This window comes from Daphnia pulicaria, chromosome 1 (genome assembly GCF_021234035.1).
Source record: "Daphnia pulicaria isolate SC F1-1A chromosome 1, SC_F0-13Bv2, whole genome shotgun sequence".
In the NCBI taxonomy this organism is placed as follows: Eukaryota; Metazoa; Arthropoda; class Branchiopoda; order Diplostraca; family Daphniidae; genus Daphnia; species Daphnia pulicaria.
This window is the reverse complement of record NC_060913.1, coordinates 30,928,904-30,943,721: the sequence shown is the minus strand read 5'-3', so window position 1 is coordinate 30,943,721 and position 14,818 is coordinate 30,928,904. Positions and strand designations below refer to the sequence as shown.

The window sequence follows — 14,818 nt, the reverse complement described above, 5'->3', positions numbered from 1 at the left end:
GTCTTTTTTAAACTGGCGGTTGGAGTCCAATTGCAATGCTCTACACTATTCTATGAATTTATAGTTTTTTTAAAAAGAATAGGTCGAGCGAAATGATGACGCAAACAAAAGAACCCGTTGGGGGTTCAACGATGGAGCTAGTAAATGCGGATCGTCATGGTTGTGTGTGTGTGCCTACTTATTCCATAGCAACGGATGCATTTCATAAAGACGGCTGTTATAGATACTTGTTCGCCGAATTTTCTGATGAAATGTTTATCTTATAAAACGAAAAAAGATGAAGGAATAAACATATTTCGACTAAGGCTAAAAGCTGTCAGCTGTCGTTTCCTATTTACTCACTGAGCGATGGACCGATAGTGCAGATATATACTGTACGTATTATTGTGGGTTGCTGTTGCTCTGCAATATGCGCATCCCGTTTAACGTATATCCGGTTGCGCCGCTAGGCTGGATTTTTACTTTAATTTCTATGCGCCACACAGACCGAGAAACATGTGCGCACTTTTGGTGAGCTGAAACCGCAATGGGTTGCCGCCGCCTGCACGTATACGACGATCCTAAAAGTGTCATGGACTATACGCAACCTACTGAAAAGTGTGTAGGTCGACCCGAATTTTCTTGCGCACTTATCTCGTCATACTATTCAATTTCAATGGAAAAATAAAAATACAATAGTGTCGCAACAACAAACATTTTTCATCCATGCGCAATCGATTTAAATATGCCGGACTTGGCATCAAGGCAAACGTGTCACAGATGTTCTCTTGTGATGGCATATAAAATAAAATATCTTTCTCTGAGCTATTGAATTCGTCCTTCGAAACGAATGCCAGAGGATTTTCAAGATAGAGAGAGAGTGATGATGGTGAAATCGCGTTTTCAAATGAATTGGGCGTGGTGGCAACAGCCGGCGAACTTGAAGGTCAACTAATTGAAGACCGAAACCTGTTTGGCAAAGACGGCAGGATGATGATGATGATGGTTAACGCAGGTGAATTTCTATAATAAGATGAAAAGGATATGCTCACATATGGCACGACATACATATTTTGTGTATATACGTGAATAAAGGTCAGATGCGACGTGGTGCATGTATGATGAACAATCGCGGGAGATTGCAGTTTAATTGGCTTAATTAAGATGTCTTGTACCACCCTAGTCCCGCGTGCGTGCCAATTATTTTGCTCGACGAATCCGTTAGGTTTCAATCTTTTTTTCTAATCGGTTACGGGGTCGAATTGAATTATACTACAGCCAGACGAATCGTAAATCGATGCTCATTTCTTCGAATGTCTATATAAACATTATTCTGTGTAACGCTATCAACGAGGACATCAAAGGCTATGATGTGGGTGTCGACACACACTTTTGATTAATAATCCGCCAGAACTTGGTTATCTCGTCGCGCCGTAGCTTTGTCACAACACACCAGATGAAAGTCGAGATTTCCTCAGCGTCGTAGTATCCTACTAGACGACTCTGTCGCAAAATCAAGACGAAATAGAAAGGAAATTAAGGAACGGTATATATTTTGGAAGGAAAAAGTGCTTGTGCCAATACACTTTCATCATTTTTTGGCGCTTTCACCTTTTCTCCGCACCTTCGTTTTCCTCTCTGATTTCTCCACCGTTTTCCAATGTCCAAAATTGTCTGCTCTGGATTGCATGGGGTCGATTTTTAATTATTTATTTCTATCGACCACAACTAGTGTCTCTGCTTTATAGTTTTATTGTGCACGAAAAATAGCAAAACAAATAAAATTGCAAATATGTGGTTGTCGATTTATCGTATAAACTATGTATGTCTCGGCTCCCCATGCTCTCAACTCAATGCTGTTTAATAGCAGGTAAATTAAATTAAGAATATAGATAGAATGATTATGGAAGTTTGAATAGAAGAGTTAAGCCTGTTCCAAATTTGAGTTGAAATGAATTAGTTCCTGACTTATTAATCATGTGAGCCCCCTGTTGATGTTCATGGCATTTTGTTTGCATTATGTAACCTTTTTTCTTTGTGCACAGATTTATAGGCCAGAGCCAGCTATCACAACAACAAGATGTGCAAGTTTGATCTGTGTTGGTCCTGTCATCAGCAACAATCATCATCGCCTGGGTATAATAATTGTTGTTACATTTATTAACCTGCGACCTGCTAGAAATTTTAATGATGCATGATTTGCATGAATGCTGTGTATATTAACAATTGGGGTTTACCCACTTTCATATTTTCAACTTTTCCATACTTGTTGTTTCTGTCAATTTTTTTTTGTAACCCATTGTTATATTTCTATTTATTTAGATAAACAACATTTTGATTCGAGGAACTACCAATGTCGGTTTCATCTTCCCTTTAGATCCACTCTGCTATCGTGCACGTGCTGTGGATGTAATATTCACGATTCTGAGGCCCTTTTTTCCATCACGCTTGGTGTAACATTCAACTGTTCAGCGGATGTGGATGGATGCCTGGCTGTATTTCCCAGGCACAAAGGTAGGACAAGTGTAACTCTATTCTTCCTTTTTGTCTCTTTGGTGGCGGTTAAATCGTTACGGAGTACGATTATTCCTTAGCTTTTTGTTAACTCAGTTAGGGTTCATTAGACAAATCAAATTTTCTGACCAAGAGGCACCCCTCCTCGTTTATTTTTTCAAAAAATATAAATCGCTATCAAAAATAGTATGGCATGAGATAAAAGCAATAGTCAAGGCTACAAAAATTAAAAAAATGTGCGTAGGCTTTACAATCTTATCCGTTAAAAGGCGTGATACCAAACTGTATAGAGTAGTGTGCAATCACCAGATCGTGCGCGTGATTCAAAAATTCACGGCGCGTGAAATATACGTTTTTTTCATTTTGAGAAGGACAGCAGGCGTGTAAACATAATATTTGATTACAAAAATTGATCGGCGGGAATGGATGTGGTATTTTTTAATTTTTTTTTAACCATCGGTAGTTTCGCTGGATGGTTTTATTTGGGGGGGGGGGGGGGGTTGCGGGAATTATTGTATAATTTAGGACAAGGATGCCATCCGCCAATTCAGAAATGGGATGGCTGGTCTACCGATGACGTCGTCGTCGAATTGATGTTGACGCCAGACTTTGGTGGCTCAGACACGTTGGTGGCGAATAGAGCCTGGATCTGTTCCGGAGTTTTGCCTTTTGTTTCGGGCAGGATGAAAATGCCGAACAAGATGCCAACGAAACACAAACTTCCAAAGACCCAAAATGTCCCGGCATTGGTGAGGCTTCGTTGCATGTCAATGAAGACTTTGGTGACAATGAACGACGTGATCCAGTTAGTGAAGGCTACAATACTGCTGCCGGGACCTTTAAACTTGGCTGGCATGACCTCACCTGCCACGAGCCAAGGAAGCGGACCCACTCCGGCAGCGAATACGGCGATGAAAGTGATGAGCAACGTCAACGGGACCCAACCGAACCGCTGCGCAGTGGCCGGGTCGTTCTCCAGAACGTAAAAGTAGCCGCCCAGCGCCACGACGGACAAGCAAGTCAAACTTTCCGACAGTAAAAACAACATCTTCCGGCCCAGTCGCTCCACCAGAACGGACGACGATAGAGCCGCTATCAACTGACGGGAGAGAGAGAAATTGAAAGGTTTCAAATTGAACCGAAAAATTATGTTGACGATGAGTTTTGTTGTTTTTATTATACCAGAACAAAGTTGAGGATAACGGCACTGACGAGTCCATCGAGGCTGGATCCGGACAGGCGGAAAATATCCACCGAATTGAAAAGTGCTGCGTTGATGCCCGACAGCTGCTGGATGACCATCAGTCCAATTCCGATGAGTACCGGCTTGTAAACTCCCGGCCGGATAATGTCTGAAAATTTAAAATCTTGAGCCGCATCCTCCGCAACCAGAGCCTCAATTCGGCTCAGTTCGGCCTTGACGTAATTGTGATTATTGCCTCGCAACCAGAGCAGCGAACCTTCAGCTTCGTCCAGCCGACCTGCAAGCATCAATAAAATTGCATCAACTGAGCTAGCCCGGCCTTTGTATCGACTCTATCAGCTTATGCAAATAATAACCTCAAAACCCTTATTGATTTATGGTGTATGTACGTAGGTGTAAGAGCCTGAGATATATACCCAAACCTAACCCACACTTAAATAATAGTTGAGACGAACACGTCACAGTCACTTTAGGGCATCAACGGCCATGACCGAGCGGCGCCAAAATAAAATAAAATAGGAGATAGTAGAAAATTCCAGGTTCACACACACCACACAAAAGAGCTCATTCTCCGAATGAAAATGTGATTTTTCTTTGTTTTGTTTTTTGTTTGGAAAAACAGAATAGAGTCGGATAAGGAGAGAGATGGAGAGTCAATTGTGAACCAGTCCTTAATTGGTCTATTTGAAGCCGCGCCGCCATTTCTTGTCAGGCCGGTGACTTTTTCTTCTTTCTATTTCGCACTCGAAACAAATCTGGCTCAAGGATATTTGTAATATTCCCCCCTTTTATTTTGTTGTTGTTGTTTAAAGACCAGTTCTTGTGTGTAGAAAATAACACACGATTGATAAATAATCGTCTGGCGTGATTTTTTGTGTTTTTCTTACTTGTTTGATCGGGCTGTGACGCAACAGCGGTCATTGGCTGCTATTGTCTACTATACGGGGGACAATTTAATTATCGTTACAATGTGTACCTTGTTTGACCAAAAAGTATGGCGAATCCGGCACGAAAATGACTCCGACGAGAACCACAACGGGGAAAATGGTACAGATGGCCGAAATCCAGCGCCAATCCTTTTTGAAATAAATCAAGACACATGTAAGAATCAAGCGCCAAGTTCAAAGACCCAAATCGAAAATGGGAAAATCGAATTTTTTTTTTACCACCTTTTGTTTGACCAAAATTTCTATCGATTCTGGTCAAGCAACAAGTGAAAACTTGAAAGAAAAAAGATCAAAATCAATTTTGGTGTTACCAGCCATCCTAGAAGGCTTGTAGCCAAAATCCCGGCGGACATCATGGCTGAAAAGAGCATACCCAGAGCTCCGCGCATCGAGATGGTCGTTGTTTCACCTGATTATTATGGAAAAAACATTGAAATATTTTATCACTTACCCGGCCAAAAAACCCTTGACGCAATGGCCAAAGTTGTTTTTCATGCGGTTGATCAAAATCTAATCAACTGCGCATTATTTTAAAATTTATACACGTACCAATGTAACTCGGGGCGACGACGCAGCAGATGCCTCCGGCTAATCCGCCGACAATCCGCCCGACATAGAGCATACCTGTATGCACAGACACATATGGCAACAACATGTATAGAAATGTCGTGAATCGATTTTTCCGTGCAACAGTTGACACGAAAAAAAAATAAAAAAAATCCGTTGGAAACAATATGGAAACCAGGAAGTGATTCGGACATTTGAAGTCGAAAAAAAGGTGTTTGAAGGTCAGCAAACCAATAATGGCGCTGGGGGGGAAAGAGGGGAATGATTATGTAACTCACTTGGATCCACTGCCAAGGTGATGAGAAGGTAGCCGACGATGTATAGCAAAAAGACGACGGCCAGGATGACCTTTCGACCAAATCGGTCCATGAGGTAACCACCGCAAAGGCATCCGACAACGGCCCCGACGTTAATCAGCGATCCCACCCACGACATTTGATCTTCGTCCAGCAACAAGTGCCACACATTTTCGTCTTGTCCGTTATTACCGCCGGTCGTTGTGCTCGAGTTGGTCAATTTGAATTGGGGCATAACAGGACTGGCCCAGCCGAGATATGTGCCCAGGACGAAGGCCCCCAATAGCGCTGAATAATAATATAATACAACGTAGAATTATGTAACACAATCCCACAGCCAAACGGTAAATAGAGGACGCACTTGTTGTCTATATAGACTACCAACATGTGCGGTGATGATTCCCCTGGACAGGATCTTATATTCGAAAAAACAACGGTTACCTGGCAAAGTGGCCAAAATCTGAGATAACTTGGGCGCCCGGGAGTCATCGATCCCGTCGATGTCTACGTGACAAACTGTGCCCTTGTTATTCGGGGTAGGACGATCCTGACGACGACGACTGCTGGTTTCTTTGAAGTCATCATCAGGGACGAAAGCCTTATTGATCGCCGCCATGACTACGTCAACAAGCGCGCACGCGGGAACAGGGAAATAAAGAAGAAATCCAGGCACACAGCAGCAGCAGCAGCAACAGCACACAATGTCAAATTGCTTTCGAGACTGTTTCTCTTTACAATAAAGTTTCGGCAACCGGTTGCGCTCCCCCCCTTCACGCTAAGCAATTGCCGGGGCAAGAGGATTTCATTAACAAACTTTTGTATCAAAACAAAAGAGGCCGAGCAATAGAAAATTGTCCCGGAGAAACTTGAACGAGTATCAAGATAAACTTGTTTTCTTCTTCTTATTCCCGAATTGACTCTCCCGCGTGAAGAATATGGATGGAGCGATCAGAAATAAATAATCATGTACAAATAAAACACGGCGGCGGTGGTGGTGCGGATGAAACAAAACGATCGACTGTCTCGGATCCGACAGAAGCAGAGACTTGAGGGCCGCCAACATTTCCAGAACCCTTTTTATACGTGTGCTGGTGTATTGGAGTCAGCAAGCAACCTCTGGCTGCTGCTGCTGCTGCCGTCCGTCCGAGAAAAGTTGGAACTCACGAAACTCCTCGGCAACTCTGGCGTGAGAAAGGAAAACGACGAAAAAGAAATGTGGATAGAGAAGAAGAAGAAGAAGAAAAGAAAACAACAACCAGTTGCTGCTGCTGTACAGCACACGGTGGGGGGGCCCCCACAGGTCCCCGTACTACTACTGTTGTGTGTGTGTGGGTTTATTCAAACATATGGTCATTGAAAAAAAGGGTGGAATCTAAAACTCGCTGGCGGTTTTTTATATTCCCGACCGAACGTCGTTTGGTTGTTTACCTGTCGTGTACATTTTCACTTTTTGTTTGGTCGGTCGGCTATTGTCAATATTGGATCATGCGACCCGCATTATTCACGAAGAATTGAAGAACTTTGAAGGCCATCGCAGAGAGAATGAAAGGGAGCCATTTTCAAAACTACCAACATTGGAGCGCATTCAATTACCTTATTATTAAAGTATTGTGTCGCAGCGCGATCCAGCAGCAAAGCCAATCGAGCCAAGGTTGTGGGGTACACGCGCCGTACTCTATACTGCTGGCACCTTGAGTCGTCGTAGGCAACAAACAGTAAAAAGGATCCTAATTAACCAAGTTTTTCAGACTCGATATGCAGCCTTCGTAGTACGACAACGACGGAAAGGCAGTTGCTTATTTGTTTAAATATTAACGCGCTGATGAGAGCTGATTGATCCCGAGCCCTTTTCCTAATTATCTTTCGGTTTCCAACTGGTTTAAAACATAACACGACCCACCCACTGGATTTGATTATATAAAAAAACAAAAGCAGAAGTGAACGCTAGACAGATTCGTACCCATTTGACATGGAATCAACAAAACCAAAAAGGCAATATGACAGTCGCTGAACTCTGCCAGACTTGGAACTGCATTGGAAAAATTCCCATTTCGTCCCATTTTTTTTGTTTTACTCAAAGACAAGAAAAATCCCAGGTGCAATGGACTATTGTGTCAGACCCAGACAGACTCGCTGGCACCGGCGTTCACTCTTTAACAGCCAAAAGGTCTTGCTGTCCGGTATACACCGGTGAATACATTTATACCGCCCACTATCTTAGGCACAAGCCGAAATGAATTGGGGTCACCCGCTGTGTTCTCTGGGTAAAATCAGAAAAAGAAAAAGCTCTCTATACACACTTTGCGTCTCTTTATCCTCACACGTCGCGAGAGCTATTCGCCTTTCTATTATTATTCAGAGCGTTTTTATTAAGGTCTCTCCCGTTCTCACCCAAAAATGTAAAACAAGGTCTCTCTAGCTCCGCTGTCTGTCTCTTTCTTTCTCTCTCTCTCTCTCTGGCCTTTTTAAAAAAAAAATTATTTTACGGGAAAGATAAAAACAACACTCCCCAAATGAGAGAGATATACGTAAAGTGATGGTGCCCAAGGGCAGTCAAGTAACCGATTCGAGTCGGCTCGTCTCTTGGAAGAAAAATCACGAACAACGTGAGAGGTGGAAATGGAATTTCATTGGAACAGAACAATGAAGAGCTCTTCTCTTCTATTTAGGCGGTTGGGTTTATCCAGCGTGTCTCGGTCAAGAGTACGCTGGAATAATTTCCAAGGCTCAATGACGGGATGGTGCACGATTTTTTTCCGCCTCCCGAGTGACGTCATCGCAGCGGTCGAAACGTGGAACGGTGAAACTCCCCGTTGGATTAGATGACACTTGTGTTTGGACAGCGACTCGAGCGGCGATGGCCATCTCGATGAATGGCTGCCATTAAAAAACACACACACACATGTGTACGTGTGTGCCGGAATAAAAGAATTCGAAAAAGGTTTGTACAGCGACAAACAGAAGGGCGAAATTACGAAAGAAAATTTGGGAGAAAGCAGACCAAGTCCCGACATTCACGTGTATATAAAACCAAAAAATGGATTCAATTTGTTTGACAATCCATTAAATGGACACACACAACAAATAATTTTTAAAAAATAATTTTTTTTTTTTTAATTTGAAAGAAAATGTAGAAAATAATAATTAAGTCTGCGAAACGAATACAATCCGTTACAGCGCAGCGAATGTCACAACTTTGTAGTTTTTTGTTTGTTTTTCAAGTCGAATGGGAAGAAGGAAGTGGAACATAATGTGGCGTGTTGACATGCGACTTTTTTTGTCTTTCACTACCCGCTCTGTCGTGATTGGGGAAAGTGGAAATTTAAAAAACAAACAAAACGAGCGAAAAAAACAAATACCCAAAAACAAAGTTTTCTCTTTCTCCTCTATCGGCTCCAGCGTCCTGTACAGACGTACGTGGTCGAGATTAAATCTTAATCGTTGACGGAAGTATTAACAGGAGGGTGGATGCCGAAGAAAGCTTGAATTTGTTCGGGTGATTTGCCTTTGGTTTCCGGAAGGAGGAAGATGGTGAACAAGATGCCGAGGATGCAGAAACAGCCAAACATCCAGAAAGCGCCGGAACTGCCGATGGCGTTTTGAATGTCGACAAAAGTCAGCGTGACGATAAAAGCCAAAAACCAATTGGTGAAGGCGGCGGCCGAACTGCCAGGTGCTTTGACTTTGGCCGGCAGAATTTCGCTCACCATCAACCAGGGCATCGGTCCCGCGCCAATGGCGAAAGTGGCAATGAAGAGGATCAGAGATGTCAGCGGTAGCCAGCCGAGTGCAGTCACCTGTTGCTCACAATCGGAGCCCGGCGTGCTTTCCAACGTCTTTATGCATTCCTCTTTGACGAAGAAAAACGCGCCCAGCGCAAACATTGAGATGCACATGCCGATCTCGGACATTAAGAAAAGAGTCCTGCGACCCAGGCGCTCCACCAGCAGCGAAGAAATAAAACAAAATAGCACCTAGTAGATATTCAGAGATTTTACAAAGTTACAAAGTCCGTCACAGTATCTATCGATAGATTATAGGCACACGTGTTACCTGATCGACGTTGAGTAGAACGGCGGCGACCAAAGTATCGAGCTCGGAGCCAGCCGATTCGAAAATGGCCACAGCGTTGAAGAGGGCTGCGTTGATGCCGGAAAGTTGCTGGAAAACCATCAAGCCGATGGCAACCAAGACGGACTTCCAAGCCCAGCCACTCCACAGGTCGGAAAAGCGGCTCCTTTGAGCCAATTCAATTCGAACGCGGGTTTCCATCTGCGACAATTCGGGTTCCATATCGTATTCGGGTCCTCGCAGCCATTTCAAAGAGTTCCGCGCTTCAGTTGATTTTGCTATCGAATTTGAAATTGCACACAATCAATAAATATTGAAACTGGAACCGTCAAAGCTGCGTGGGCAATCTATTTGTGAGATTGCCATATCTGTGACGACATACCAAACAACAGGATTTGGACTTTTTTTTACGGTTGATTAGATTACAAGCTTTACATAATTATTTGATTCCAAATGTTCGATTGTCTGTTGACGTCCTTGTGCGATCACATGATTGCTACATGTCTGTCTAGAAAGCTTAAAGCATTGGTTGGGCGCCAGCTTAAAGCTGTTCAATTAGTTTTGTAAAAACTAGATCTTTTGAACCAGGAAAAAGGAAATCCAGATTTTTCATAATTATTCATCTTGACTTTGAAATATCAGAAATTTCCTTTTTCCGGTAGACAAGTTCGTTATCCCTAAATTGGGTTAGTCGTTGAAAGAGAAAAGACGAACCTTTCTTGGTCAAGTAATAAGGCGACTCTGGAATGTAAATCATGGAGAGAAGCAAGATAACGGGAAAGACAGCCTCAATGGCCGAGATATATCGCCAGTCGAGTCCCAGACCAAACAAACTGACGACTAAGATGCCAAGGACTACCATGAGCTGGAAAGAGAATCCTAGAAGGCCTCGCATTGAAGGAATAGAAATCTCGGCTGAAAAGAAAATCAGAAATCAATTGAATTATAATGCATAAAATTTGGGCAATCAAATTGGAGGCTTACAGACGTAGCTTGGTGCCACCACAGAAGCGATGCCTCCAGCTGCTCCACCCAAAATTCGACCAATGTATAACATACCTAGATGATAAATAAGCTAGTATTATTAAACATAATACTACGTGAATTTTGCGTTTTTCTTTACTCGGATGAACGGCGACAGCAATGAGGAGCCATCCGAGAACGAAAGGTAATGACAAGAAGATGAGCACCATTTTCCGTCCAAATGTATCCATCAAAAAGCCACCGGTGAGGGCTCCCAGTAAAGCTCCCAAATTGACAAACGAACCGACTAATGACATTTCAGTGTCATCTAGTTTAATGTACCAAACGCTCTCCTCATTTGTGATGTGTGGAGGCACCGTGGCGTTGGGAATATGTTGAAGTTGAGGCTGAACTGGTGAGGACCATCCAAGACAACTTCCAAGAATAAATGCACCCCAAGAAGCTATGAAAAAGAATCTTTTTTTTAGATTGATGTCATTTCAATGAACACATTTACCATTGGCATTACCCGCAATCGTCGCTATGAATAAGGGCGCCTTACGAGCTGCAGAGTAGTCGATATCGCCGCTAAGGATTTCGAGCGCTTTCGAGATTGGTTGATTTTTAGACTCGTGGCTTTTCTCCTGAATTCCATCTTCGTCTGCGACGAATCCTTCATTGACAGTAGCCATAGCTAAAAATGTTCACAAAAAGAAATTATTAAATGATTACATCACTAAGAAATATAGCATATTTAACCAGTAGTAATTGTGGGCAACAAGAAAAGAGCCAACCACCACACAATGAGCACCAAACTCTAATGAAATATCAGACAAACTTGTTCAAGGCTAAATACCAAAGGGCAAAGATGAGAATGATTGAAACTGAGAGGTAACTTTCTATGTGAACCAAAGAAAAATAAATAGACAGCCATAAGTGTCAAGACACATTGTTCTTTGCTTGAATGACGGCTTATCATTTTTGACAGATAGTATCTGTCAAGAACAAGAGAGTAGTGGGAAGGGCCACTGCTGATGTGATGGCAGATTTAAACCTATACTGGAGTGCATGTTTGCCTCCATAATTGCTTTCTCCTTCTAGACATTTTTATGGCCCCAATATAAATAAATCTAATCTCTTCTCCAGCAAGGTGCTCCAATTCCTTACAAAAACTTCCCTTCTAACTTAATGAAATTGTTCTTGGGGTAGGAACATTTAAAGAAGGCGCGTCCGCAAATGTTTTAAAAGAGAAAATTCTTACAATATAGGGCACACAGTTATTTTTGTTGACCCTCATTCAGATTTCTACAATTTTATGGAAGAAGTACCTGGGTCAATATGCGACGTCTTCAACTACTCGCCAACTGCTCGAAAAAACACTATGTATGCGAAAATTGTAGAAAACAATTAAATGCGTCATTGATGTCAATCAACTTTCTCCGAAATAGCTTATATAAAACGCAGATGTCAAAGCCTTTCACTAGGAAAAACAAAGGGGGAGTTGTTGCAGACAACTTGGATCAAATTTATGTCAACAAACAAACATTGCCAGTTTGTAATTTAATTCAATATAAATTTCGAATCAAGTTTTAGTATACATCAATCATTTTTTAAATCGGGCTTAAGCAAAGGATAACCATAATAAGATGTTGTTAATGCTCGAGAAAATACAACAGATAAGATAAGATTTCTTTTTCTATGTGTCAACTCAGCTCTCAGCTGTTGTTAGTTTCAATTTTACAGTGTTTGCCGAGGCCACTAGATGGCTTACAGTGAAATTAATTTCAAGTGTTTACGACTTCACAGTTCACTTGTGTCGTGTTTGTGTATTCGGTATTGCATTTAAGACGAACACGCTAATGGTGAGCACTGCGCAGCATGGTCGAGTTCATCGAGTACTTTCACCAAGTCACAAATCACAAGAAATCAGTGATATGAGTTGCGCAAAAGAGGGAAAGGTACGTCTGGTTCTTATTTGTAGTTTTCACGTGTACTCTACCACCCGAATTATCCATTTTGAAATCTTAAACTGTTCCTCTTTGTTCAGTTAGAAGAAATCAGAAAACTATAATATGGCGTAGTTTGCTGCTGAGATGAGATGGATTTTTATGGATAAGCATTTACTGTATGTTTATAGAATTGAATCACTTAATGAAGGTGATTAATGCATGATTTATGAATCCATTTTGTAATCAATCCATGGCATGTATTCTGTATTCAATACTTCAATTTTCATGATAATCAGAATTTGGTGATAGCTGTTATCTTTTGAAGTCATGCTATAAAATTATTTAAATTTTACGTCAGTATTCAGATGAAAAGTGTTGGATTAGATGGCTTCACCATTAGTGTGGAGTACAGCTTATTTTTTTATTTATAACTTATTTAGTCATTGATGATGAACATATTAAACAGGGTTTGTTGCATTCGAAGCAGTGGTTACCTTTGATAGAAGCTTATTGGTAGTTTGACATGACATATAGTTAGTATCAACATTTACATGATCATGATTATTAAGCCGATTACTGAACAAATGGCTGCACGTGTTTTATTCCCAAATGAGCGTCGCTTTGGGACAATTTCAATTTCTATGTATCGATTCGAGGATCAACAAACCGGAGTTTTAAGCACTATGATGTACCAATTTTATTGTGGACTTTTCTCCTCTTTAGCTTTGGATGTTAAATTCCAAAATACGTCGAGTCCGCCAACCTGTGGCGGTTTCCAGCTCTTTGGCCACCAACTGGCAGTGTCTGATCGAGCCACAACCAAGCCGATGGCAAAGAGTGTCATTGCACTAAATAACCGGATGACTCCTGGAATCCAACAAAGGACAGAGAACACTAGACGTAAATACCAAAAGTAGAACCACTGGAAGATCTGCATGTGCTTAACGAAATTAGTGTTTGGTAAACCAACAACGTTTGCGTAATATGCAAACAGACTCTCAAAGGATACACCCGGATAGTACAAACTTGCTCCTTTCGCCACTGCTCTTGCCATATGCTCGAATTCAGCTGAGGCATCCTTCAAGGCCGGTTTAATCATCTGTTCCATCAGAGTTAATTCGGTAAGTTAATTTCAATTTACCAAAATTTGATTGGAAATTAAACTGGTTTACTTTGTCCAGGTATTGACGGCACAGGTCCCTTGTGAGGTCCAAATTGTCGTCGTCGCAAAAGTTAAAACGGTCTTCAATGCCAAGTAAATATCCTTTGTAAAATTTTAAAGGTTAAACAATATTTTGATTGGAAGGTTGATTAACGTTTACCTATGCATCGCCAGAAATGGATGAATCCCCGGAGTTCGTCGTCAGTAGCGTAGGTGGCACCGAATTTGTGTGGAAAGAGAACAATTACCCCAACGAAAGCGAATTGAGAATCGGCCATGTCGAATTGATTGAAGTAGACGTAAGGATCTTCCTGATTGCTGTTGACTTGACGTCTCAGTTCAACGTACGGACATCCGGCCAACTCTTGAGTGTCCATTTGAAGACATGGTAGCATTGAAGGGTCATCGAAAGGTTGACCACATTCAGCCATCGCCGTGTTGTCAACTTGCGGCCGTCGATCGGGATGATTGATTTGGCGAGATGCGTGATCGTGCATGTTACGCACCATCTGGATGGATCGTCGAGCTGGATCATCCTTCTGCCACACGTCTCCAAAATACCAGGACGTTACGTGAACTACCGTACCAACGTAACGTTTGAAAGATTTCAAGACAGTCTCGGATTTTTGCGTAAAAATGAGCGGCTAATTAAAGATAAGGTAAGTTAAAATCATTTTGTTTATTTATTTAAGACCTTGAATGGACCGACCTTGAGAATTTGAGGGGATGTTAGCATGGTGATGAGGGACACGAAGTGAGCTAATGAAATGCCCGCAAAATGCCGGCGGGCAAAATTTTGGCCTTGTTGAAATTTAATCGGATTGTACCAAGATGGCGGTACAGTAGGTAAATTGTCCATTTGAACTGGCACCGTCTGTCCTTTAAACCGCATTATCAAACAGATGCAGAGTTAATGAAGTATCTTTATTATCTTGTGTAGTATCTCAATGTTTTGTAAAAAGATTCTCTATCGTGAATCTGTTTTTAATACCTTCTAGCAGTTGGAGTAATCTTCCCTCAGCAACAGTTTTGTTGGCACTGCTTCCATTCCGTTTCTCAGAATTCAAGGACGCCAATTTCTCGAGATAGGGACATTGATCAGCCATTTCCCTTTTCTCTACCAACTCTTTCCTTTACGTAATATGTGTCAAGCGAACAGCCAACGC

General features: G+C 41.9%; 3 protein-coding genes and 1 long non-coding RNA gene across 5 annotated transcripts; 1 reads left to right on the top strand and 3 right to left on the bottom strand.

Annotated features, from left to right (window-relative positions):
* Positions 1-1,702: 1,702 nt before the first annotated feature.
* Positions 1,703-2,720, top strand: LOC124342370. Its single transcript, XR_006918789.1, has 3 exons — positions 1,703-1,849; positions 2,025-2,115; positions 2,302-2,720. It is a non-coding gene; the product is annotated as an uncharacterized LOC124342370 (long non-coding RNA).
* On the bottom strand, positions 2,614-6,646 carry LOC124341252 (facilitated trehalose transporter Tret1-2 homolog). The gene is made up of 7 exons (XM_046794278.1): positions 5,949-6,646; positions 5,490-5,795; positions 5,194-5,268; positions 4,956-5,053; positions 4,674-4,773; positions 3,676-3,974; positions 2,614-3,592 (listed from the first exon to the last, which is right to left on the bottom strand). Exons 1-7 carry the CDS (start codon positions 6,121-6,123, stop codon positions 3,041-3,043), a joined length of 1,605 nt encoding a protein of 534 aa, XP_046650234.1. The 5' UTR covers positions 6,124-6,646; the 3' UTR covers positions 2,614-3,040.
* Positions 6,647-8,512: 1,866 nt separating this feature from the next.
* Positions 8,513-12,106, bottom strand: LOC124341287 (solute carrier family 2, facilitated glucose transporter member 8-like). Of its 2 annotated transcripts, none has more exons than XM_046794329.1 (7): positions 11,870-12,106; positions 11,071-11,235; positions 10,702-11,004; positions 10,563-10,637; positions 10,293-10,493; positions 9,561-9,856; positions 8,513-9,481 (listed from the first exon to the last, which is right to left on the bottom strand). In XM_046794329.1, the coding sequence occupies exons 2-7, from the start codon at positions 11,231-11,233 to the stop codon at positions 8,942-8,944; spliced, it is 1,578 nt and encodes a 525-aa protein (XP_046650285.1). In that variant the 5' UTR covers positions 11,234-11,235; positions 11,870-12,106; the 3' UTR covers positions 8,513-8,941. The 2 variants fall into 2 exon arrangements, with proteins under 2 accessions (XP_046650285.1, XP_046650293.1); XM_046794337.1 differs by lacking the exon at positions 11,870-12,106 and adding an exon at positions 11,301-11,437.
* Positions 12,107-12,716: 610 nt separating this feature from the next.
* Positions 12,717-14,778, bottom strand: LOC124341691. The gene is made up of 5 exons (XM_046794628.1): positions 14,644-14,778; positions 14,362-14,531; positions 13,813-14,296; positions 13,663-13,754; positions 12,717-13,589 (listed from the first exon to the last, which is right to left on the bottom strand). Exons 1-5 carry the CDS (start codon positions 14,756-14,758, stop codon positions 13,188-13,190), a joined length of 1,263 nt encoding a protein of 420 aa, XP_046650584.1. The 5' UTR covers positions 14,759-14,778; the 3' UTR covers positions 12,717-13,187.
* Positions 14,779-14,818: the final 40 nt, after the last annotated feature.